Consider the following 26,384-nt stretch of genomic DNA (forward strand, 5'->3'; position numbering starts at 1 on the left):
CATCCTCATGTTCTGATATCAGAAATCTCTACAACCTTTAAGGGAAAACTGTGGAAACCCAATTCAGATGCTCCCTCTAGTGTAACAGAGCTGATAATTCTGATTATGTTAAAGATGGACACATTTCTAGCATAGCTTTCCTCTGAGAAAACCTGGCGATCAGGTGTTTTCAATCTCATCTGAAATGAAATGCATTATGTAATCAGATTACTGTTTGATGTTACGAGTAATGTGTTACAAATAACACGCATTACGTAATCAAATTACTTTTTGATGTTACGAGTAATGCATTACAAATAACACGCATTACGCAATCAAACTGCTTTTTGATGTTACCAGTAAAGCAACGTATTACAAGTAACCTGCATTACGTAATAAAATTACTTTTTGATCTAACAAGTAAAGCAGCGCATTACAAGTAACATGCATAACGTAATGAGATTACTTTTTGATGTAAGGAGTAAAGTAACACATTACAAGTAACATGCCTTATGTAATCAGATGACTTTTTTGATGTGACGAGTAATGAATTACAAGTAACCTGTATTATGTAATCAAATTAATTTTTGATCTAATAAGTAAAGCAGCGGATTACAAGTAACATGCATTACTTAATTAGATTACTTTTTGATGTAAGGAGTAATGAATTACAAGTAACCTGTATTATGTAATCAAATTAATTTTTGATCTAACAAATAAAGCAGCACATTTCAAGTAACATGCATTACTTAATTAGATTACTTTTTGATGTTACGAGTAAAGTAACGCATTACAAGTAACATACCTTATGTAATCAGATGACTTTTTTGATGTTAGGAGTAATACATTACAAGAAACCTGCATTACTTAATCAAATTACTTTTTGATCTAACAAGTAAAGCAGCGCATTACAAGTAACATGCATAACGTAATGAGATTACTTTTTGATGTTACGAGTAATGCATTAAAAGTAATGTGCATTACGTAATCATAGTAGGCTAATCACTTTTTTGATGTTAATGAAAATTATATTCTAATAACACAAATGCATTTATTTACAGTCAAAAAAGTTACTGCAGATGAAGTTTTTTTTTTTTTTAAACAACAGTCACAGTATGAATTGTAACTGAAATATTGCTATTGATGCTTGATGTCCACTATAGTGGGCAGAATTTTATGATTATTCTCTTTAGTCCACATACCCTACAGAGAATAAATAATATAAAATATGATTTTCAATGTTGGCACCTTTATTTAAGAAAAATACTGCCAAAATACTGCTTTTTGTGGACATGCGCCATGGAAAATCATGTTTTGTTTTTTTTGACATATACGTGATAATACTATGGTATCGTGTAAAGTACCATGGAAATTATTTAGTACCCACGGCATGTATCAAAATAAACATGGTACTGCCATGATACAACCATGTTTTCTTGTAGGCCCGCCAGTTCTGCGTGCGTGCGTCGTGCACTTCCTGAACGCAGCTCTCTGATTGGTCAGAAGGTCGGAAGTGCGTCACGGGATAACAACATGTCCGCGTTCATTTGAACAGTGTAGTGTGCTCGATCGGTTTTCACTGCACACTTTGATGTGTTTGTATGTTGGGCTCGAGCAGGCGATCGCAGAGGGAGAGGCATCTGTCACAGGGAAGGACGGCACTGCAGGACCGGAAGCTCGACTATTTGTTATTAGCAGGTGAATGTTTGAGCGGATGTTAGCAGTAGCGCAGCTGCTAATCCTGACTGACTGAAATATAGAGAGTTTCGTGTTTCTCTTGATTAAACACTGTCACATTACAAGCGAAAACAAACGGATAAGAGGCTGTGATTGAGGAATCTGCTGAAGGATTCTCCCTGAATTAATTAATTAAGTGATTAACTTAATTAATCGCGTGTCATACAGATGTAACGTCACTGACACACGATACTGATGAATGTCGTGTTTTAGTCTGCAGATGATGAACTTCTGCTGTGAGGAGATTGATAGATTGACAGATAGAGGTATGGAAAGAAAGATTTATATGTGGGATGGATAGATAGATAGACAGACAGACAGACAGACAGACAGACAGACAGATGGATGGACACACAGAACGATAGATAGATAGAGAGAGATGATGGATGGATGGATGGATAAATAGACAGACAGACATTGATGGATGGACACAGATAGAGTGATAGAACGATTGATGGATGGATAGATAGACAAATGGATGGACACAGAACGATAGATAGACAGGCAGACGGGTGGATGGATGGATGGATGGATAGATGGACAGATATATAGACAAACAGAATGCTAGATAGATATGGGATGGATAGATGGATGGATGGACAGATATATAGACAAACAACGATAGATATTGGATGGATGGATAGATGAACATACAGATGCATAGACAAACAGAGATAGAACGATAGGTACATATGGGATAGATAGATAGACAGACAGACGGATGGATGGATAGATGGACGGACGGACGGACAGCTAGATAGATGGATAGATAGATAGATAGACAAATGGATGGATGATAGATATATACATAGACAGATGGATTGATGGACGGACGGACGGACGGACAGATAGATAGACGGATGGATAGATGGATAGATGGATAGACAGTGAGACGGGTGGATATATGCATAGATGTTTTGTCATAAACAGTGAAAGAAAATCCAGTATAGACAAACAGATGGACAGCTATCATAGGTATAATAAAAGTATAATATAATAATATTATATACACATTTGTATGATGTAAATATTTTAAACTGTATCTAATTTTACAACATGTACTGTCTCACTTTCTGTGAGCACATTGGTTAGTGTTTGGGACACAGATGCAGTGAATCACATTCACATATTCTTTATGTGTGACAAACAGCAGCAGCAACGTCAGAAACATGGAGAATGAACTCATTCTGTGTTTCTCTGTCCTCGTGTGTTCACAGAAATAATGCTGATATTGGGAACTCATGTCGCACATCTATGAAGAGAGAGCCACAATGATAGCCGCAGGCGAATTGCAGTCGTTTGTCCCGTTCGGTCGTGAGCACTGCAAAAATCACCCGAATGCCGTGAATCTCCAGCTGCGGCAGCTCCAGCCGGCCTCTGAGCTCTGGTCCTCCGACGGGGCGGCTGGACTCGTGGGATCCCTTCAGGAGGTCACTCTGCAGGAGCGAGAGAAGGTGCTTTCTCCCGTATGACTGTTTGCTCCAGCAGCTGTTGGTTAAAATGCTGAATGTTTTGAGTATGATCGTGGTGTGATTGGCAGGAGCGCTGGCAGCTGAGGAAGGGAACCGCTCCTGATGAGGTTGAGTATGAGGAGGAGCTGTATGTGGCTGGAAACATGGTCATCTGGAGTCGTGGCAGTAAGAATCAAGCCTCACATGTGTACAAGGCCTTCACGGTGGACAGCACAGTTCAGCAGGTACTGAATAAACCTCACTTTTCCAAGCCGTTTTTGGGTGTAGTGAGGAAATATAATGTTTGGTATTTCTGTATGTTTTGCATACACTACTAAAAGTTTGGGGTTGGTAAGATTTGTTAATGTTTTTGGAAGAAGTCTCTTCTTCTCACCAAGACTGCATGTATGTGATCAAAAATACTGTAAAAATTGTGAAATATTTTTATGAAGTAATATTATCTATGTGAATATATAGTAAAATGTGTTCAAATCTGAATTAATGATTAAAAATACAGTAAAATTATGAAATATTATTACAATTAAATAGATGTTTTCTATGTGAATATATAGTAAAATGGAATTTATTTCGTTGATCAAAGTTGAATTTATTTGATTAAAAATACAGTAAAAATTGTGAAATTACTACAATTTAAAATAGCTGTTTTCTGTGTAAATATTTAGTAAAATTTAATTTATTCTGTTGATCAAAGCTGAATTTATTTGATTAAAAATACAGTAAAAATTGTGAAATATTACTACAATTTAAAATAGCTGTTTTCTGTGTAAATATTTAGTAAAAAGTAATTTATTCCGTTGATCAAAGCTGAATTTATTTGATTAAAAATACAGTAAAAATTGTGAAATATTATTACAACGTAAAATAGCTGTTTTCTATGTGAATATATATAGTAAAGTGTAATTTATTCCGTTGATCAAAGCTGAATTTATTTGATTAAAAATACAGTAAAAATTGTGAAATATTATTACAATGTAAAATAGCTGTTTTCTATGTGAATATATAGTAAAGTGTAATTTATTCCGTTGATCAAAGCTGAATTTATTTGATTAAAAATACAGTAAAAATCAAAATATTATTACAATGTAAAATAGCTGTTTTCTATGTGAATATAAAGTAAAGTGTAATTTATTCCTGTGATTTTCAGCATCATTACTCCAGTCTTCAGTGTCACATGATCCTTCAGAAATCATTCTAATTTGCTGATTTGCTGCTCAAGAAACATTTATGATTATTATTAATGTTGAAAACAGATTTGGTGACAGATTTTTTGATGAATAGAAATAGCATTTATTTGAAATAGAATCTTTTGTAACATTATAAATGTCTTTACTGTCACTTTTGATCAATTTAATGCATTCTTGCTGAATAAAAGTATTCATTTCTTTAATACTTTTTAAAGCCCAAATATGTTTTGGCGCTGCTGTATTAAAGGGTTAGTTCACTCAAAATTGAAATTTCTGTCATTTATTATTCCACACCCGTAAGACCTTCAGAACACAACTTAAGATATTTTAGATGAAATCCAAAAAAACAAAATAACGACTTTATTCAACAATATCTAGTGATGGGTGATTTCAAAACACTGCTTCATGAAGCTTTACGAATCTTTTGTTTCGATTCAGTGGTTCGGACTGCCAAAGACACGTGATTTCAGCAGTTTGACACACGCCCTGAATCACTGAATCGAAACAAAAGATTCGTAAAGCTTCATGAAGCAGTGTTTTGAAATCACCCATCACTAGATATTGTTGAATAAAGTCGTTATTTTGTTTTTTTGGATTTCATCTAAAATATCTTAAGTTGTGTTCTGAAGATGGTAAGTAATAAATGACATTATTTTCATTTTTGGGTGAACTAACCCTTTAAGGATCGCTTTTCATGCTTTTCATAAATCAGTGTATAATATAATTTCACTTATTATTTTATAGGCTCTATGGTGTAATTTCACCGTTCCTCAGTCTAAAAAAGATGGTAAGAATTTTATGCATTTTTGTGTTATATTATTGTTGCCACACAAGTTAGAGGAAATATTGCATTTTATTTATTTATATATTAATTTATTGCATCTTAAATGTTTAAAGGATTAGTTCACTTCAGAATTAAAATGTCCTGATAGTTTACTCTCCTCCATGTCATCCAAGATGTTCATGTCTTTCTTTCTTCAGAAGGTTTTTGAGGAAAACATTCCAGGATTTTTCTCCATATAGTGGACTTCACTGGGGTTCAACGGGTTGAAGGTCCAAATGTCAGTTTCAGTGCAGCTTCAAAGAGCTCTACATGATCCCAGACGAGGAATAAGAGTCTGATCTAGAGAAACCATCGATCATTTCCTAAAAAAATATAATTATATACTTTTTTAACCACAAATGCTCATCTTGCACTGCTCTGAGATGCTCCACGCATGACGTAATCATGTTGGAAAGGTCACGCGTGACGTAGGCAGAAGTACCGCGGTAGGGCGAAAAACACCATCTCATTTTCTCCTCCAACTTCAAAATCAGCTGCCATTGTTGTTTTACCTTTTTTTTTTGTCTTTGTTCGCTTTGTAAACACTGAATCATACTGCCACCTACGTCACACGTGACCTTTCCAACATGATTACGTCATGCGTGGAGCTTCACAGAGCAGTGCAAGACGAGCATTTGTGGTTAAAAAAGTATATAATTATATTTTTTTAGGAAATGATCGATGGTTTCTCTAGATAAGACTCTTATTCCTCGTCTGGGATCATGTAGAGCTCTTTGAAGCTGCACTGAAACTGACATTTGGACCTTCAACCCGTTGAACCCGTGAAGTCCACTATATGGAGAAAAATCCTGCAATGTTTTCCTTAAAAACCTTCTGAAGAAAGAAAGACATGAACATCTTGGATGACATGGAGGTCAGGACATTTTAATTCTCAAGTGAATAAATTCCTAAAATGTATTATTTCCCCCGTGATCTCCAGTAAAGGATGTTGTGGAGCAGACGGTGTGTATCGTCCAGAGCACCTGTGTGAACGTCCACAGCGTGAGTGGGAAAGACTTCATATCTCCACTCCCCTTCCAGGTCAGAACGCTTAATGTCTGTGTCTGTTGAGTTTCTACATCAGTGTCTGAAACACATAATGAATGCTTCACTCACAAATCCAGTTCAAAAGGCCTCCGTGTGATTGGAGGAAACAGTCCAGCAGAGCCAGAACGTTTGTTACTGCCATCAGGGATTTAGTCAGCCTGACTGTCTTTCAGCTCAGTGACTGATTATGTGTGGTAGTTGTTCGTTTCATGAGGCATAATGGGTTATTTGGCACACAGACAGGAAAGGGGGCGGTTTTGGTTTTAGTAACATTATTTAGACAGCGCAATTTACAGTTCTGGCTAATGCTGGCTTTATTTTACATGAGCATGTTCTGGCATTTTGCCCCAGAGGCTCTTCCTAAACATTTCTGACTTGTGCGTTTATAAACGAGACTGACATTGGGAGCCTGAAATTTTTGCATTGCGCAATATATTTTTTCAATAATAGAATTAAAGTTTGTCTGCTTGTTTGTAAAAATATCTAGATTGAATGAATACAAGCAATACAGCATTGAATGCTGTGAATATAGTATGGTTCATCGTTCAGTCACATTCTAGCATAAATACTATTTTCCATCAGCTACAAAATTGCAATGTTTCGTCTCTCTCTTGAGGTCTCTGCTCTCTGGTCAACAAAGTTTGGCTTACTTTTGGAACGCAAAAATATCTCAGTTGACGGCCACATGAGCCCCATCAGGTATGTTTGATGATTTATTTATTTATTCTTTAACATGCAGAATGTTAATATGGTAAGTGCTTGAATTTGAGTGTTGTAAAGGAATATTTGTGTAGTATGAAGATGGTGTTGAATGATTTGAATCTTGTTGTCAGGGAACCTCTCCCGACCCTGTTCAGCATGCTGCATCCCTTAGATGAAATCGCTCCTGTTGTTTGTAAGTCCAGCGGTAAGACTTGAGAACTTTTCTTTTTTGTTAGTGTTGTTTTAGTATGATTTATGTACTATTATAGTATTTATTAATATGTTAAATTAGCTTTTATTTTTACATTTTTATTTTTTTCACTAAGTTACTTACTTACTTTAGTTAGCTTTTAATTGTTGTTTTTCTTAAATATTTATATTTTTAATTTTTGGTTTTGATTTTAGTAATTTTAGTACTTCAACTTAAACTTTTATTTCAGTTAGTTGCCAAGGCAACATTTTTTATTTAATTTAATTTTATTTTGTATTAGATTTTTTTTATATTTTATATTTATTTATTTATTTTTAATTTAATTAATTTTTTATTATTTTATTTTAATTTAGTTATTTTATATTTATTTTTTTAATATATTTTGTATTTGTTTTATTGTTTAATTTTATTTATTTAGCATTATTATTATTATTTATTTATTTTGATTTTATTTTAATTTAATTTTTTAATTTTTTATATTTTATTTTTGTATTTTGTATTTATTTATTTATTTTATTTATTTTAAGTTGAATTTAATTTAATTTAATTTATTTTATTTTCAGCTCTATTTCAATTACCAAAAACAATTTTAATAGTTAACAATAACAGCGCTGTACCTCAGGAAGGAAATTTTAAGATTATCAATATTATTTGGCAATCATTTGTATTTTTGTGGTCATTTATGATGGTGCAATTATTAATTATTTTCCACTATGACACACATTGGGTCTCATTCATGAAACATTCGTAAATATACGAGTAAATATGTGAGTGATTTGCGCGTAAAGAGACCTTCACGAAAACTCTTCTCCTGATTCACAAATACTTCGTAAACGTCAGAAGTTATAGTGAAATGTGTGTGTGTTAATGAATTCCAATCATTCGTAAATGGGACGCGCGTGCACGCTCATTCTCAATTACCATAAATCCCGCCCATTAAATCCGACTGACAACTATATATGGGCATCATATTATGACACCAAACGAAGGATTTTGGCCATTTTATAGAAATTTTATTTTATTTTATTTTATTTTATTTTATTTTATTTTATTTTATTTTATTTTATTTTATTTTATTTTATTTTATTTTATTTTCAGCTTTATTTCAATTACCAAAAACAATTTTAATAGTTAACAATAACAGTGCTGTACCTCAGGAAGGAAAGTTTAAGATTATCGCTATTATTTGGCAATTGTTCGCTTTTTTGTGGTAATTTATGGTCCTGCAATTATTAATTATTTTCCACTATGACACACAAAGTCTCATGGTTTTGTACTCGTGTTCTCCGTGATCTTCTGTCCTGGAACTGACCCATTTAAGCCATATTTATAATGACTATTAATTAAATTAACATTTATTGGATTAATGTTGATACCATGGCCTAAAATTACCTAATTTGGTCGGATTTACACCTGGTCTGTTCACGATCAGACGGCATATATTTGGCAATTGCAAAGTGTTAGTTTTGGACACCATTGAATTAACTCTATGATAATGACGCAGACGCTGATGTATTGTTGATCTCTGACCTATATGACATACTGTATTCTGAGGTCATAAATGTTGATGCTCTTGTTGGTTCAGGTCTGTTTGAGGCGCGACTCCAGTATGTTTCCGACAGCGCTCAGAGAGTGGTGTTCACCTGCCTCAAGCCCTCCATTATCATGACGTACGACACGCAGCAGTGCATACACACCGTCTGGAACCTGCGCAAAGTCACACCTGAGGTATGGTTGCTTAGTGAAATGTATACATGAAAGGTATAATATCACAGAAAGAAACAAGGTCACAGGAATTATGAAACAAATTACAGGCTAATAAAATAGGTAACAGTGTTCATTCAAAGTCCTGGTCATTGTTATGTGCAATATACTTGTAGATATTTAACATCTAGACCTGTTTTGAATGTTTTTGCAGGAGCAGACCACAGTGTTGAAGTGTCCAGATCAGCCCGGTCCGGTTCAAACTCCCAATGCAGCCCCCAGCTTCCTCAGCACCCACCTGAGAAACGTCACCCGGCTGGACTCGCCCGCCTCGCCCTTGCACTGCCCCGCCCTCCACAACCAGAGCCGGATTCCCGCCTCCCCGGGCCTGCACTCTCGGGTTCACTCGCCAAGCATTTCAAACATGGCTGCTCTCAGGTATGTCCACAAATGAAAAAAAAACATGCTTTTTCTGTGGTATTGTACACCGTATATGCAAATATGCTCTTTCGGTTTCTCTTGTGTGACGTCAGTCGGGCTCACTCCCCTGGCATCGCCGTGCCCTCGTTCTCTGGAACTCAGCGTTTCAACATGTCATGCCACACCCCGTCCCCGCGCGGCCACAGCATCCTGGCCTCTCCCAACAGCACCCTGAACGAGACGGCCCTGCTGCCGGAGATGGAGCCCATTCTCCCAGACCTCTGCGTTGAGCAGCTGTGGACAGAAACCAGCGCCATCTCCAGGTCAGTTTTGATGAGCCGAGAGCATGAGGTCACTGTTGATGTTTGTCCTGAAGTCAGTGTTGTGTCCATGTTGCAGGGAGAAAGGCTGCCAGGCCTCTAAAGTCTTCATCACCTCTGACCTGTGTGAGAACAGGTACCTGTGCTTCTTAGTCAAGTCCAACAAGCAGCTCAGGTGAATGCTTATGTTTTGCTTCTACATTAATTGGATGCTTTCATATTATTTCACGGCTCTAGTGCTTCTAATCTTAAATTAAATGATCTGTCTTGTGTGCATTTTGCAGGTGTGTGAAGTTTCTTGAGAGCAATGAAACGAATCAACTGATATTTGCGTCTGTGACCGTTATCACCGCAAAAGATGCCGCCCCTCTTGAGGTGAGTACTTGAGGGAGTCAAATATTTGATTTAATATCACAATATTCCTCATTTAGCGCTCAGAAAATTACTTGTAATTATATCAGGGTATCCGCGGGGTCTTGAAAAGTATTAAAAGGTGATAAATCAATTTTGGGAAAATTAAGACCCTTAAAAAGTATTAAAAAGTCTTATCACGGCTTTATAAAGTCTTAATTTTTTTAATTTAGTCATTTTTATTAAAAAAACGAACAGGTACATAAACTAGGCTATTGTGGGTGCGTTCGTAAAATTACTGCGAAAATGTTTTATGTACTATGTTTTATGTTTTCTGATACGTCACCGACGGAATGGTCCAGCGCTGCGCGGCGCCATCTGTAGGACAAAGCTCAGCAAAGATGTAGGAATATCTGATCAGAGTTGTACACGGATACACATTTTTAAATAAATCTGCCGTGGCAAAGCTACTGAAAGTGATTTTCGGTGCTGGTAATCCATATATCATTTGCTGAAACAAACTCGTCATGGAGAGCGCGTCTCATGGTTGCGTAGTAACGACAGACGCCACCGCAGCGCCCGAGCGCTTTGGAAAGAAGAAAGTGGCGCCGGCGCGTTTTCCATGCGTTTTTAGACGCGACATATGAACGGTCCCTAAAAGAGTTCAAATGGCTCAACGCACCAAATGCGAGTAGAATCAGCGCTGAAATGTGTTCGGTAACTTTTTTTTTTTTTTTATGAATGTGTTGGGATTAAATATATAATTTGCAACGGCTGTGATTTAATTATATAGCATGCTTGCTGTAGCAGGTGTGTGTTTTCATTTTCGATTAACTGTAAATGCTACTTTGCTTGTGATGTTTAAATTTGCATTTAGAACGATTTTTAATTCTGTTGTTTACAAAGAGAAGTTTCAGTATCACATGATTCTTCAGAAATGCTGATTTGCTGCTCAAGAAACATTCACTATTTATATTATTAAGGTTAAAATGCAGTTTTTGCTGCTTAAAATTGTGGAAATCCAATTTAAACATTTCTGGTAAGATTTAAAAAATACAAAAATTAATACTTTAATCTGTCATACTTTAAAGTGATAAAGTGAGTGAAGAGTGAAGACATTTAAAATGTTACAGAATATATTTTAATAAATAATATATTTGATAAATACATGTAATATAATTTCAAATAAATGCTGTTATTGAACTTCCTGTTTTTCAAAGAAAACAAACAAATATCACCGTTTCCACAAAAATATGAAGCAGCACAACTGTTTTCAGCATTGATAATAATCATAAATGTTTCTTGAGTATCAAATCAAATTGTAATTGTTCTGAAGGATCATGTGACACTGCAGACTGGAGTAATGATGCTGAAAATGATCACAGGAATAAATTACATTTTACAGTACATTTCGCAGGTACATAATAATAATTATATACACACACATATAAAATAATGTGTGTGTTTCCATCGTAGGTTAGGTCTTAAATGTCATGTAAGGTGGTATTAAAAAGGTCTTAAGTCTTAAATTTAACTTGTTCATATCTGCAGATACCCTGTACATGTTCTACTGTAAATTTAAATGTACTTTTGATAGAAACTGTTTTTCTGGGTCTGTCTTACAAAATGAGTCCTTAAAAGTTTGTCCTGATTAGTTTTATCGACAATATTAGCATTTTGCTGCTGCTTCATCCTTCAGTATAGGGTTGTTCATGTCACAATGTAGTAACGTTCATATACTCTGCCCTCCAAAAGTTTGGAAACGCCCTAGAAAAGTGGGGTTTTGGACAATATTGGCATGAATCCTTTTTAATTTGTGATATTTTGCACTGATAAGGGACAACACAAACTACCAAAACACATTTTATTACATAAACAGTTTATACATAGAATATATTCATTAGCAGCTATCTGACCTAAACTGGGTTCTGATTGGTTCATTGTATTCTAAACTTAATTGGCAATCAATTGTTGAAGCTATTAAGGTGTGCTGACCCAAAAATCCTTTACAAACCTGGACCAAGATTAAACCAGTAACCAGCATCACAGCTGGCAAAGGGGCATGTCTAACTTTGACATGTATATATTGCTATTATTATGTAATCAAAATGAAAATTATTATTGCTGGTCTTCAATGATAATGTCAAGTTACTGTAATGTATTTGCACCAAAAAATAAGGATTTATGCTTACACACTTTGCCAGGGGTGTTACCAAACTTTTGGAGGGCAGTGTATGTGGAACGGATTATTGAAAAACAAAAAATATTGGGTGGAGACTTGTTTCTATCCATCGGTTGTGGATTGGGTTTTGAGATGTGAGCATTGCACTCAAAAATGGAGACCGATCCAAATGTGATCTTGCAGTTGTTTTACCAGAAAATCAAATTATGCCATTTTAATTAAAAATTCTGATGTTTATGCGTGGATGTATCGTTCACAATAACACTAATATGCATTAAGAAAATAGTGAGTTTTCATTTCATGCCGACTTTAAAGTGAACATGAACACCATAATGAGTGTCATAATACACTTTTCTGCTATTATTGTGCATAATTGACCGGTTCTATTTGGACGTTAAGTTATTGAAAGTTAATTGTTTCTCCTGTTGGACCTTTAATGCCCCTTTCACATGATGGGATATAAGATCCCCAGAATGTGTCTGTGAAGTTTCAGCTCAAAATCCCCCACAGATCATTTATTATAGCTTGTCAAATTTGCCTCTATTTGGGTGTGAGCAAAAACATGCCGTTTTTGTGTGTGTCCCTTTAAATGCAAATGAGCTCCATTTTCCAGAAGAGGGCGGAGCTTTAACAGCTCAACAACAACAAAGCTGGAGAATCTCACGCAGCCAAAATGACGAAAGTGTTCAGCCTTACATTGTTCAAACCGGAGTCGACACTGACAGTATTTTTTCCAAAATATCGCTCCGACAGAAACGCTCCTTTTTTAGCAATTGACCCTTCGCAAAGACCCGCCCCCTTTAGTTACGGTTGCTATGTCCGACAAGCCATGCCGCTCTCTCGCCACACGTTCTCACGCAGTGAGTAAGGTACATGCGGAGCAAAGAGGACACGGACAACACATTGACAATTACTTTCCATATGAAACAAACTCAAAATTCAAATATTGTAATTTAAAGAAATTTAAATATCACTTTTGTGGCCCTTTAGTGTGTCGTGACATTGCTTTAGCTCCTCAGCTCAAGCGGCTCATATACAGATCATCTCAAATAAACATGAATGAACATCAGAAGGTATGTTGTTTGCAGAAAGACGTCAGAACGCACCATTTTTCAGGTTCAAATCCACTGACGTAAACTCCCCTGACTGCTTTGTCTGACATAATGGCAGATTTGGCGTTATGATTGGTTACATTGCCTGTCAATCAAACTCCCTGCATAGTGTCAATTGAGCTTGTCACGGTCAACTTCAGACTATCCAAGCTAACGAGACTCTAAATAGTGTTCAGTGCTCGTCTGTGCAGTCAACGACAGAACAGTTAGCATGCTTTGCTCCAACTTTTGCAATGGCGTTAGAACTCGTACATTGTTATCGCTTCTGAAAACAAAATGGCGTCGTCGTGGGTGGAAACATTCAAATTAAGCGGCGGTAATATGATAATCAGGGTTCCCACAGGTCATGGGATTTCTGGAATATCATGGAATTTTAAAAGTTATATTCCAGACATTGAAAGTCAGGGAATACAATATTTTATTGTCCAAGTCATGGAATATCAGGGATTTTTGTTTGTCGCTTTAAATTTTAGTTTCCATTTATCTAAATGTAATTTTTCTATACCGCATTTTTTTATTGCGTTGTTTCACGTGTTTTGCGTATTGTTATGGTTAGGCTATTTTATTCCCTTCCTGATCGTCAACTTAAGTCAAATGCAGTCACCTGTTCAGGGACATAAATGCACAAAGAAAAGTATTTATTACTTGCCGTTTGAACATTCTTGTTTCCTTTTATTTCTTTTCAAACTCTGAGGTAAATTATCCATTGTTGCTCTTATAGTGGCTATTAAAGTCATGCCAAATGATATTCAAGCGCAAGCAATTTTAATATTAAACAACGCTCAAACAAGTGTATTTCATGACAAAGATTGTATCAGTCACTGAGTATAATGTTTTATGGTTTAATTTTATTTAGTTTAATTTCGTTTGGTTTTCGTGTTTAGCTGCGAACAGAGCCCGCCCACACACTGTTATGATTGGCTGTGATTTATGATTGATTTTGACGTCTTATAGCTTTGTCAAGTCTGGTGAGGACACGGTAAGCTAAAAATAAGACACTGTAAGCCACCTTTTCACTGCACAGTTGTCGCATTTCGCCCCCTAGTGGCAGTCGCACAGAATTCTCAAATTGGTTGTGCGTATCCGTTACATTCATTTATTCACCGTGGTAGAATTAATAAATATGAATAAATTAATAAATGCACATTGGATAAACTACCAACATTACTTCTGAAGGAAAAATACTATGAGACTTAATTATTTAATAATTATTAATTATTTTATTCAGACTTACAATAAAATAGCCTAATGTCAAACAGTCCGAGACGGCCAGAAAATCCTCTAAAGCGTTTAACCCCTTAACTTATAAAAACTATAAATTAATTGAGTGTTTAACTTAGTTTTGTACTAAAAATGTCTGTGAACAAGTAAATAAAGCTTGCAATGGATGGATTTAAAATACTGATTTTTGTCTGCTCAGAGCAACATTTTTCCCATTCATGGAAATTCAGCTTTTTAGTCAGTGAAAGTTAGGGAAAAGTCAGGGAATTTGACATTTGGCTTAAAGTGGGAACCCTGTATAATAAGATCACAAGCAGCTCATTTTTTCACATGCTTGCAGAGAAAGATTTGCCAAAACTAAGTTACTGGGTTGTCATTTTTCACATTTTCTGGCTTAGTGGATGCACCGGGGACCCGATTATAGCACTTAAACAGGGAAAAAGTCAGATTTTCGTGATATGTCCCCTTTAATGTTAACTAATAGCCAAACACCCACTTTTCGCCATCCAATAAATTGGAAAATCAATGTAAAATGGGTTGCAAATGCATTTTCCTTGTGTAGAGTAGAGTCACATTTCACAGAATTCATTGTGATCAGATCTCGCTGCATCTAATCATGATGAATAATTTACACTGTTACAAAATAAAACATAATGCTTGTAAATCTCGAATGTCTCCGCACCTAAATTTCATGCTCTCTTCATTTCTTGACAGGACATCCATGCTATGCTGGTGCTCGAGGTCAATGGAAGTCTGGTGTTGTACACAGGAGTCACACGGGTGAGGCTTGATTGCATCTGCGGTTTTTCACCTCTGAAATGACTTTATTAGTGGCCTGAGTCATTTTTCCACTTTCGGCTCTTTTGTTCTGAGATGTCTGTAATATGCAGTGTGTCTGCCATGCATGGTTCTCCTTTATTAAAAAAGCCGAAGGCATCTGTGCATTACAATTTGCACTCAAAGCCTAGTGTTGAGTCTAATACATCATCTCATTCCATCATGTTCCCCACCAATCACTAGAGATTTGAAAATTGGTTCCAGGTGAGTCACTCATCTCTGGATGAGAGATTGTCATTAGTGCTGGAGAGAATGCTGGGATTCTTTGCAGACACACAGGCATGTCTGTTTATACTGTTACATTCATATAATGTATTAATGTCATTAAATGCTACTTGCAGATGTATGCGTGATTGATGTATAAAAAGCCTCTTGATGATAATGTGCGTTTCAGATGTGGATGACTCACCTCTAACCAATTTTCTAGGTCTAGTTCGCCAGTGATTGGTTGAAAATATGATTGATCAAGGTGACCTATCCAGCTGAATACAAATGCTGCATCCCAATGTTATTCGTCTTAGTTATATTGTATGTGATGGTGATCTGTCCCACACACGCACACACAATTTAATTGGTTAAGGAAGCCTGAAGTTGCCAAAAATCATTAATTTATATTATATAGGACAGATCATATCACATACTATAACACTTTTGTATTCTGTTAAATAGGTCACCTTGATCAATCAAATTTTCAGCCAATCACTAGAGAGCTAGACCTAGAAAATACTAGGTTTCAGGGTCTGTGGTATCAAGAGACACTTATCTTGTTGTAGCATGTCGTTATATTTTCCATTAAAACTGACAGCCAATCAGAATCCATCCTGCTTTAAAGAGCTCAAGCATTTAAAGCGGGAAATGACAAAACTGCAGCGATATCATGACGTCAATGTCGTTGTCATTATATTTATCATTCTTGTTGTGAATGCGTACACCATGTGATGTAGTTTAGACTAGTGCATGTGAATATCTAGAGTGCACACTTTCACTGCATGATTTAGTCTATTAAAATGCATTTATAATGCCTCCAGAATTCAAGATAAGGGCCAAAAGTGCCCCTGTATGTTTTTTTATATTTATATAATTTAATATAGTTAACCAATATTACACGATGAGCACCATTTTTCTCCAAATATCAAAATGATTACAAATGTGTATTAGATTTTATACGACGTACAGTTTAATAAACAAGCAGTGACTAACATTTTAGATTTTTTGCTCTTTTGCCAATGAAAATGGTTCCAAACTAAGTCCACAGCATTGTTTTGCTAATAATTTCAAATAACAGTATTTAACGTTTTATATTTTCATCATTTCAAACCTTATTTATGCATCTGTAGCTGCTCTTGACTGATTAACTTTAATAAAGTTTAATATTATGTACATTAGATTAGTTTCTGTACCTGAAAATCTCCTGTTTAAGCCCACATAACCTGAAAAGCACCATTTATTTCATTTGTTTGTTCTGTTGTATATATTTGTGCTATTACTTGTAATTTGATTATTTGTTCTTGTTTTATTACTTACTGTTTACATATATTTAAAATTTAAGTGAGTTAATCTAGTAGCTTTTGGTGTCATAACCTTATTTATTAAGGTTACATGTATCAAAAACCACGATAACACTAATTAGGCCCATTTTTTTTTCATATTTACCTGTGGCTATATATATAATAGTAGAATAGTGAATAGTTATTAAACAAAATGAAATGAATGAAGTGAAAATATGAATGAATGAAATATAATATATATAATATATATAATTTTCTATGTTATCTTTGTTCTTTGATTAACATTAATGACATCATTACGGCAACTGGTTTATTAGGCTGCTGTCACTTTAAGAGCTGCCACTGCTGAACATGATGAAAAAAGGATTAATTGCGTTAATTTAAAGGGTTAGTTCACCCAAAAATTAAAATTCTGTCATTAATTACTCTCCCTCATGTCGTTCCACACCCATAAGACCTTCGTTCATCTTCAGAAAACAAATTAAGATATTTTTTATGAAATCCGATGGCTCAGTGAGGCCTGAATAGCCAGCAAGATAATTAACACTTTCAATGCCCAGAAAGCTACTAAAAACATATTTAAAATGGATCATGTGACTACAGTGGTACAACCTTAATGTTATGAAGCAACGAGAATATTTTTGTGCACAAAAAATAAGAAAAATAGCAACTTTATTCAACAATATGTAGGTTTCAAAACACTGCTTCATGAAGCTTTACGAATCTTTTGTTTCGAATCAGTGTTTCGGAGCGTGTATCAAACTGCCAAAGTCACGTGATTTCAGTAAACGAGGCTTCGTTGCGTCATAAGTGTTTCAAAGTTTCAATGGTTCACCACTGGGGGGCGTGACTTTGGCAGTTTCGAAGCTTCATGAAGCAGTGTTTTGAAACCTAGATATTGTTAAATAGTTATTTTTCATATTTTTTGTGCACAAAAATATTCTCGTTGCTTTATAACATTAATGTTGAACCACTGTAGTCACATGAACAGATTTAAATATGTTTTTAGTAGCTTTCTGGGCATTGAAACTGTTAATTAACTTGCTGTCAATGCAGAAAAAATATCTTAATTAGTGTTCTGAAGATGAACAAAGGTCTTACAACATGAGAGTGAATAATTAATGACAATTTTCATGTTTAGTTAAACAGTTTAATTTAATAAAAATATAAAAATATTTTTAATGCATTAAACTTAAAAAATTAATTGCATGCGTTAACTGAAAGCTCTTATTTTGTCAGCACTAGTTATATCTAAATGTTTAGATATGACTAGTTACTAGCTACAGAAACGTTCTTTACTAGCGACACCGGTGGCCGTTAAGTGAACTGCAGCTAGCAACTAATTGTTCGTGCTTGTGCACACGTAACGTACAAGAGACTGAATGTGATTCGTTACTTTTAAAATTGATAAATAAAGACTACTCCAAAAATAATAATAATAATAATAATAATAAAAATAAGAAGTATATAATGAGCGATAAAATTGGTCCTTAATTTTCATTCGGCTCTTTTTAAGATGCACATACGCTTTGACACACCTACTTTATATACATAAACAGAATTATTATTCTCATTACCTACGAAATAATTCAGTTTTACGGCTTTGGTGACACAAAACCATCCAGTTTCTAAGCTAATAATCATTAATTTTTTTACTTCCAGGTCAGCAAAGTGTTTGTCCCTGGCCTTCTGTCTCCTACCTTCAGTGTGCAGAACCACCAGCCACCGTTAATCACTCCTCTGGAGAACATCAGCACCCCCGCCAGGGCCTCAGTTCAGCATATCAGCCGACTGGAGGAGGTACCGCAGTGTGTGTGTGTGTGCTATATTCTAGCCAATTATTTAGACTAATTGAGTCATATATGTAAGACAAGACCACATTCTTAGAGAGGACTCTTGATATTATGTCCTAATGCTAATGGCCTTCCACTTTGTTCTTACAAGTGGATCAATATCAGTATTAAATCACAGTAATATGGCCTGCTCCATTATTTTTGTTCTTAAACAACAAAAACAACTTTGAGGCTGGTTTGATAATCTAATTTTGTGAAACAGAGATCAATGATTGATAGTGTGCTTAATGAATTATTAATGTTTAACGTGAAGTATTACACCATTGATGAAAGCAAATGCCTCCTAAACCACAAACTGCATGTTATTCACTTCAAATCCCCAGAACTAAATTAAGGGCTGATGATGTTCTTGTGTAGACAAACAAATTTCAGTCACAGTTTGTACCTTTTTATTAAAATAATTGCCAATAACAGTCAAAAAAAGCATCCACAAATACCTTTTTTAGTAATATTTTTAAGCATTTCATGCGCTTTTTATTAGGAAAGTGAATTTAAAGTGCCTCTTGTTATTTGAAAGGTTCCTAACCTATCCTACAACAGGTTCACATGCATCCACAGTCAAAAAACACTTTAATTTTCCAGTCTCAGCTACATCTACAGTGTTTGAAGGCGGGGTTGATGTTGTTCACAGGCATCCAATCAAGATCATAGGCTGGCATTATGCAAATTTGTTACAAACTTAAAGGAAGTAAGACTTTTTACGTTCACAAACAGCTATATTACACACTGTATGAAAGGTAATATCTGAAAAAGCATAAAAGGAGCACTTTAAATGGAAACGGATAGAAGAAATGGGCATGAACCTTGTCACTCTTTAATGCTTTTGTGTTTTATTATCTGATTCCTCATCTCCTGGTCTCAGATTGGCATGCCGTCTCCGGTGTTGGAGTTCCGCAGCTCTACGCAGCACCACGAGTCATCATGGCTGGACGACTCTCCATTCCAGCACGCTGCACCTCGCATCCAGACCCTCCGAGACCCCGTCAGCAACAGAGTCACGCTGGTTAGTGCAGCCGTCACCTCTCAGCATATTTATTGATATTCCTGAGTCAAAGCTGAGCGTTACTGACATCGTTATAATGCTCTTTTAGAGATGAGGAAGAGGGCTGTTATTATGTTAAGGATTACTTCACTTCAGAATTAAAATGTCCTGATAATTTACTCTCCTCCATGTCATCCAAGATGTCTTTCTTTCTTCAGAAGGTTTTTGAGGAAAACATTCCAGGATTTTTCTCCATATAGTGGACTTCACTGGGGTTCAACGGGTTGAAGGTCCAAATGTCAGTTTCAAAGAGCTCTACATGATCCCAGACGAGGAATAAGAGTCTGATCTAGAGAAACCATCGGACATTTTCTAAAAAGAAAACAAAAATGATATACTTTTTAAATACAAATGCTCATCTTGCACTGCTCTTGAGATACGCCACGCATTACGTAATCAGCTTTTAATTGAATTTTGAGATTTTGCGTTTTAAACGGACTAAAAACTTTTCACCAGGGCCCGGTTTTTCAAAAGTAATCCACTAGGATTTTGGATAACGGATTGGATCAAATCTTGAAAATGTGTTTTTCAAAAGAAAAAAACTAGATCACGTAATCCAATCTTGGTTTTGGTCTGGATCAAACCTTTAGTTTGGGTTTTTCAGAACTTTTTTGTAGGATTTGGATCACTTTGATCCAAAAAAACAGGATTATCCTGATCCCAACAGGGGGTAGGATTTCAAGGTGGATTCCAGGAGGAAAATGTAGTAAAACTTTAAACTAGTCAAAAAATACAACATTTTTATCATGTAATATACATACACCTTTTTATCTTGCTCTTGATTAGTTTAACTGTTAAAGTAATAAATTAAATGCAGACATTAGTCTACATATTTAGCCTTTCGGTAACCTACTGTAAAGTAAAAAGAAATTTTGGTGCCATAAAACAATCCCTAAACAACTGTAAATATCCAACAAAAATATATTTAATTCAAAACCCATATTCTTTCTATCAACATGTCCCTTTAGGGCCTCCGTAGAGCACTGGAAATCCAGATTTGGTGATCCTGAAAAGTTCCTATCCGGATCAGATTGATCCAATCCGATGTTGCTTTAAAAAACTGGCTCCAAAAGATTACGTGATCACGGATCGCAAAAAAAGATTACTAAATCCGGATCAATTTTATCCGGATTAAACCTTTTGAAAAACTGGGCCCAGAAGGTCAAGTTATGACATTGTGATTAAAGAGAGGTCATAATAAAAAAAGAAACATGCATGGATGAATTGTTCAGAATGAGATCTATAACATGCATGTAAAAAATATACAGGGTGAATTTGAATTTTTAATACTTTAATACTTTTTAACACACTGACACCAAAGTCCCTTTAAGATGAGTAATTTCACTCGGTGGCCATCTTAGAAACGCCTCTCGTGCATGCAAGCGCAGCTCCCATCTCTTTGAATGGGGAAACATCAAATTCTCCAAAACTGTTCGTCAAGCTTTTGGATTAAATTTCATATTTGAAATCACTCATAAATTTAGTTTCTAAACACTCAAATCATGACGACAAACTGTTTTTCAGGCTTGATCTAGCTAATGCGCATGTGCAAGTGCACGTCTGACTGTTTCTATAAGAACCGGAGCTTCTAACGGCTGCTGTAGTGATGCAATGACTTTACCAATCAGCGATTGGCTCTTATTTAGAAGGCGGGACTTATTCCGCCATATTGCGCGTTGCACTTTCTCCCATTCAAAACAATACAAGTGGCGCATCTTGTGTTATTATAGTCGATACTTTTTAAAACTTGCATAAAAAAAACTTTGGCCCTGAAACAATCTGTTTTGCAATTATTATAATTAATTATAGTATATATATATATATATATATATATATATATATATATATATATATATATATATATAATATAATATAATATAATATAATATAATATAATATAATATAATATAATATATATATATATATATATATATATATATATATATATATATATATATATATATATATATATGTGTATATATATTATACAAAATAATTATAATTAATAAATGTTGGCCAACATGGATATAATTACCAATATATTTTGGATCTCTAACATACAGTGCATTTGTTTAGACGCATTGTTTACTGAATTAATTACAATTTATGCATAATACTGAACACTGTATTTTATTCATTGTAGATGAATCACAGTTTTTATCCGATGCCTGTAATCTCAAAATGCACGGCTCGCTCGACATATCGTCTGTACCATCGACATAAATGCAGCATCTGCGTTCTAAATGCATTTTCAAAATGTCAGAGAGGGTCAAGATGCTTGCGTTTGTGTTTGTGCTGACCACTGCTGCTAAAGGCAGGATCTGGTAATTGCTTTTGCCGTTCGGTGCCCGGCTGTAATTGAGGGCTGCCACAGTAACAGGACATGACCGACATGGTGTGGCGGCTCAGACATGTGCACCAGGAGCCCGTCACTGTTTTGACAAGACTCAATAAAGTCTGCTCCCCTGCAGTCAGCCCCTCTGCGTTGTCATTTCCCACTGAACGTCATGTCCTACCAGAAGAAATCCCCTCGCAGGCCTGTCAAAGCAATCTCGCCGCGACCAACTTATGTGGGATGATATGCTTCAGAGAAAGGGTTTTAAAAATAGCCAGCGTCTAAGGTTTGTTTTCGTCCAAGTCATTGTAGAATGCCTGCTGCATTGCAATTGTTCTTTTGTTTTCGAGTTATTTTAGCAAAGGGAACAACAGTAGTCTGGTTGCTTTTGACTAAATTTGACCAGATATAAATAGAAACGTGATGCCTGTAGATTCGTATTGCTAATGTAATATGTGCTGCTAATATTCGCCTCTCATTTTTCTTTTGTTCAGGAATTGAGCTCCGGTTCCATGTTAAGAATCACCATTCCTGAGGTGGCCACTTCAGATCTGGGTAAGAGAAAGCGCTCGGATAAATACTGTCCAACAGCGTGATGCATCGCTTCCAATGCAGCACAGAGCTGAGTCACATGCTGTTTGTGTGTTTGAAAAGGCGCAACAAGCCATCAAAACACTTGTTTTAAAACACCCCACGTTAGGGCTGCTTGAAACTATTTTCTGCAATACATATATATTGTGATGTGAAGAAATATAGGAATGTTTACTAAAACACTTGAATAGCTACTCTCACAAGATGGGATATAAGATCCCCAGAATGTGTCTGAAGTTTCAGCTCAAAATCCCCCACAGATCATTTATTATAGCTTGTCAAATTCGCTCCTATTTGGGTGTGAGCAAAAACACGCCGTTTTTGTGTGTCCCTTTAAATACAAATGAGCTGCTGCTCCCGCCCCCTTTCCAGAAGAGGGCGGAGCTTTAACAGCTCAACAACAACAAACCTGGAGAATCTAGTGTTGTTTTTGGCGGCCTTTTTTAATTTTAGTTTTAGTCTAGTCTTTGTGTCAAGCTGTCATTTTAGTTTTTATTACTTTTAGTCACATTTATACTCTTTTTAGTCGTCAAGTTTTAGTCAACTGAGCATTTTAATCAAAATTATCCATGACTATTTTCGTCTAGTTTTAGTCGACGAAAACTGATGACATTGTCCAGTTTTAGTCAATGAAAATTGTATTTTAGTCTCTTTTTAGTAATGCAATTCTATTTATCCTAGTCAATATAGTATAAGAACATAGAAGTATAGACAAAACCAAAACCCATTTCAAACAAGGTTATCTTATTATGTTATTGTTACCTTGGAGATAATACTTTATAATGCCTTGATGTCTCTTAACTCTTTAAAACCTGAAGGCTTTTTTAGAGGTTTTTTTCTGAGCGACATACACAAAAGTTAGCCTGCTAATACCTGCTACTTCACTTTGCTTCGTAGACAGAGTCTGGAATGGCATAATAGAGAAGTGTTTTCTCTCTCGCTGGGGGGCGCTTTTCTGAAGTTTAAAATCATTGGTTACCCGTAAGCCAATCAGATACGTTTAGTTATGACGTATGTTATGTGCCTGTACAGCCGCATCGACGCACAGACATCATGCATCGAACTCAAATCTATGATTGAACTTCCACTGTAAACCTGTTGTAAACACATGATAAAACAAATGTTTATCAAACACTCTTCTTGTTCTGGCTTCAGTTTGGAAAATGTGGAGTTGAATGTTCTCCATAACAGAGCAAATTGCATCCCGTGTCTCGTTACCCATTTCCGCGGTCGTTTCGGTTTTCGATTTCTCTAACCTACAATGTAAAACTCGGCGCTTAGCATCTACGTCACGGCTCTCAGCCCGCCCTCTGTTCGTTGATTGGCCCGGCTGTTTCCAGACCGGTGGCAAACAGAAAGCTCTGACGCTGTATCAGACTGAGTACAGAAGTGAAATGAAATTGAGCGGAAGTAGGAAGTCTGACGTAGTCAGGCTACACAAAAGTAGGGCTGGGTAAACAATATCGATTTCTCGATTTTAATCGATTCTTAAATCCCAAGAATCGATTAGTCTAGTCTGTTTTCAGTTGATGAATGAGCAGAATATGTAGCTCCTCCCATCCAATAAATCGCAATAATCTTTGTTACTTTTGATATGAAGCAAAGTCTCAGATTTCAAACGACGTCCATCTTATTATGAGATTCAGAAAATAAATAGCGTTTTGGCGCTGTTTAATGTGGCGTGACGGATCGCTTTAGCGCCTCAGTTAAAGAGAAGCATGTGATCATCCTCTCCTCCGCTTTAATACCAGTTACAGCGAAATAAACATGAACATCTGAAGGTATGTTAAAATATACAGTACAACTTACTGAAATCCGTATCATGTCTCGTGTAATCGCTCAATCAGTGTTTCAGACTCAATAAAACAGCTTCAATGTCACGTGACGTCACATTTACCTCAGAAAAACACATTCAGTGACCATAAACTCATTAGTCAGCTAGAAAAGTGAACTCTAGAGAGCAGCATTCTGATAAATATAGCTATGCACCGTTACATATTCATTATAATTGTTTAATGTTCTTCAATATTTAATGCATGTTTGAATAAATCAGCCGTGATTTAAATGTTTATATTTCAAAAAAATGAATTGGAGTAGAAATATGATTATGTAATTCTAAACTTTATTTATAATAATAACATTGAGTGTAATTTAAGTGTTTGTATATAAATAAGTTAATTTAATCTTCAATATTATTATAATAGTACCAGCTGACTCTCATGTGTAGTTTACAGCATTAGTTGAGAGATTTTTTTCCTCTAGAAAATTTGCCATGTACTGAAACTGAAATACTGCATCCAAAATAATTGATATTGAATCGAATCGTAATTGAATCGAATCGAAAGCATGTGAATAGTAATCGAATCGAATTGTGAAAATTGTGACAATACTCAGCCCTACACAAATGTAAAGTCTCCAAAACTGTAGCAAGGAGAGTCAAAAGGTAGGTATCACTTGATAAAACACTTTTTAAATTTTTAGAAAATATAAATTACATTACATTTGGACATTTTCATGCTGAAAAACTGCTTATAAAATATATAATTGTTTTTATAATTTTTCATTTTTTTATTTGATATGGAATAACTCAGGAAGGCAATACGGTTTGAGTTGCATCTGGTTCAAGTTTTGTGGTGATAGCATAAAGTAGTAGTATTTTTCGCAGCTAGATGGCGGTAAACTCTGGTTTAGAGGCACTTCCCAGCACTCGTTAGGAGTTTTTCAAAATGGTTAGATGCATTAAAAAGCTGAGCATTTTGTGTTATTCCACATTGGAAAACTAACATGGATGGGTCCGGGAACATTGGATACACATTGCATCCCGGAAAGATGAGAGACATGTTTTTAGCCAAGCATGTTAAATCATTCAATGATATCTTGTGATCAACGCAATATATTATGTTGATTTTGGATTCATGTTAATTGTGAGAATCTGCTTTAAATAATGATGTGCATTTTATGATCTGTGCAAGTTATGAGCATGTGAAATTTACATATTACCTACATATCGGTCCCTTTCTCTATGTCATAGGAAGTGACGTCGCCTGCGTCTGCGCAGTGCGACCTGATGCAGCCCCTGAAGTGAGACACAGGAAACAGAAATACTGCAAAATAATAATAATAACGCAACTAAATGAGATGAAATAACGTTATAACTTTTAGTCTCGTTTTGGTCAACGAAAATTAATACATTTTAGCATAGTTTTTAGTTTGTAAACCACATTTAGTCTCATTTTTATTCGTCAACAATATTGCATTATGCATATAATTATAGTCATTGTCACATGACCAGCATTTACTTTGCATCTCGTCTCGTTTTTGTCATGTGATAAAGGTTCGTTGACGACGATATTTAGTCATAATTTTCGTTGACGAAAGCAACACTAAGTGAGACACAGGAAACAGAAATACTGCAAAATAATGATCATAACGCGACTAAACAAGACGAAATAACGTTTCGTCTCGTCTCGTTTGGGTCAACGAAAATTAAGACATTTTAGAATAGTTTTTATTTTGTAAACTACATTTAGTCTCGTTTTTATTTGTCATCAATATTATAACCAGCATTTACGTTTCGTCTCGTCACTCTTTGTTGTGTGTTCTCGGGGGTGGAGTTTATGTAAATTTTAGGGTTTGTGATGTCACAAACCCAGGAAGAAGCTTGTTGTAGTTCCTACCAGCCGTTTGTTGTAGTCCTTAAAAAGCGAATTCTGTAAAAGTGGAATAAAAATCTGCAGTTATGGGCGTCCATAT

At 35.5% G+C, this 26,384-nt stretch overlaps 1 protein-coding gene across 3 annotated transcripts in view; it reads left to right on the forward strand.

Moving 5' to 3' along the window:
• The first annotated feature begins 1,493 nt into the window (after positions 1 to 1,493).
• The window catches only part of anapc1 (anaphase promoting complex subunit 1), an 84,777-nt gene continuing 59,886 nt past the window's right edge, over positions 1,494 to 26,384 (forward strand). For 2 of the 3 annotated variants that reach the window (XR_010895177.1, XM_067385591.1), the window contains exons 1-16: positions 1,494 to 1,677; positions 2,934 to 3,170; positions 3,257 to 3,412; positions 5,117 to 5,159; positions 6,136 to 6,236; positions 6,859 to 6,941; positions 7,076 to 7,149; positions 8,741 to 8,883; positions 9,074 to 9,297; positions 9,393 to 9,602; positions 9,679 to 9,774; positions 9,884 to 9,974; positions 15,180 to 15,245; positions 18,473 to 18,610; positions 19,526 to 19,666; positions 22,535 to 22,595. Coding sequence is in view for 2 of the 3 variants with exons in the window: in XM_067385591.1 (XP_067241692.1) it covers positions 2,958 to 3,170; positions 3,257 to 3,412; positions 5,117 to 5,159; positions 6,136 to 6,236; positions 6,859 to 6,941; positions 7,076 to 7,149; positions 8,741 to 8,883; positions 9,074 to 9,297; positions 9,393 to 9,602; positions 9,679 to 9,774; positions 9,884 to 9,974; positions 15,180 to 15,245; positions 18,473 to 18,610; positions 19,526 to 19,666; positions 22,535 to 22,595 (1,840 nt within the window). In the remaining variant the exon portion in view is untranslated. The other variant, XM_067385592.1, reaches the window with a different exon arrangement.

Source organism: Chanodichthys erythropterus, chromosome 5 (assembly GCF_024489055.1).
Source record: "Chanodichthys erythropterus isolate Z2021 chromosome 5, ASM2448905v1, whole genome shotgun sequence".
NCBI classification, from domain to species: Eukaryota; Metazoa; Chordata; class Actinopteri; order Cypriniformes; family Xenocyprididae; genus Chanodichthys; species Chanodichthys erythropterus.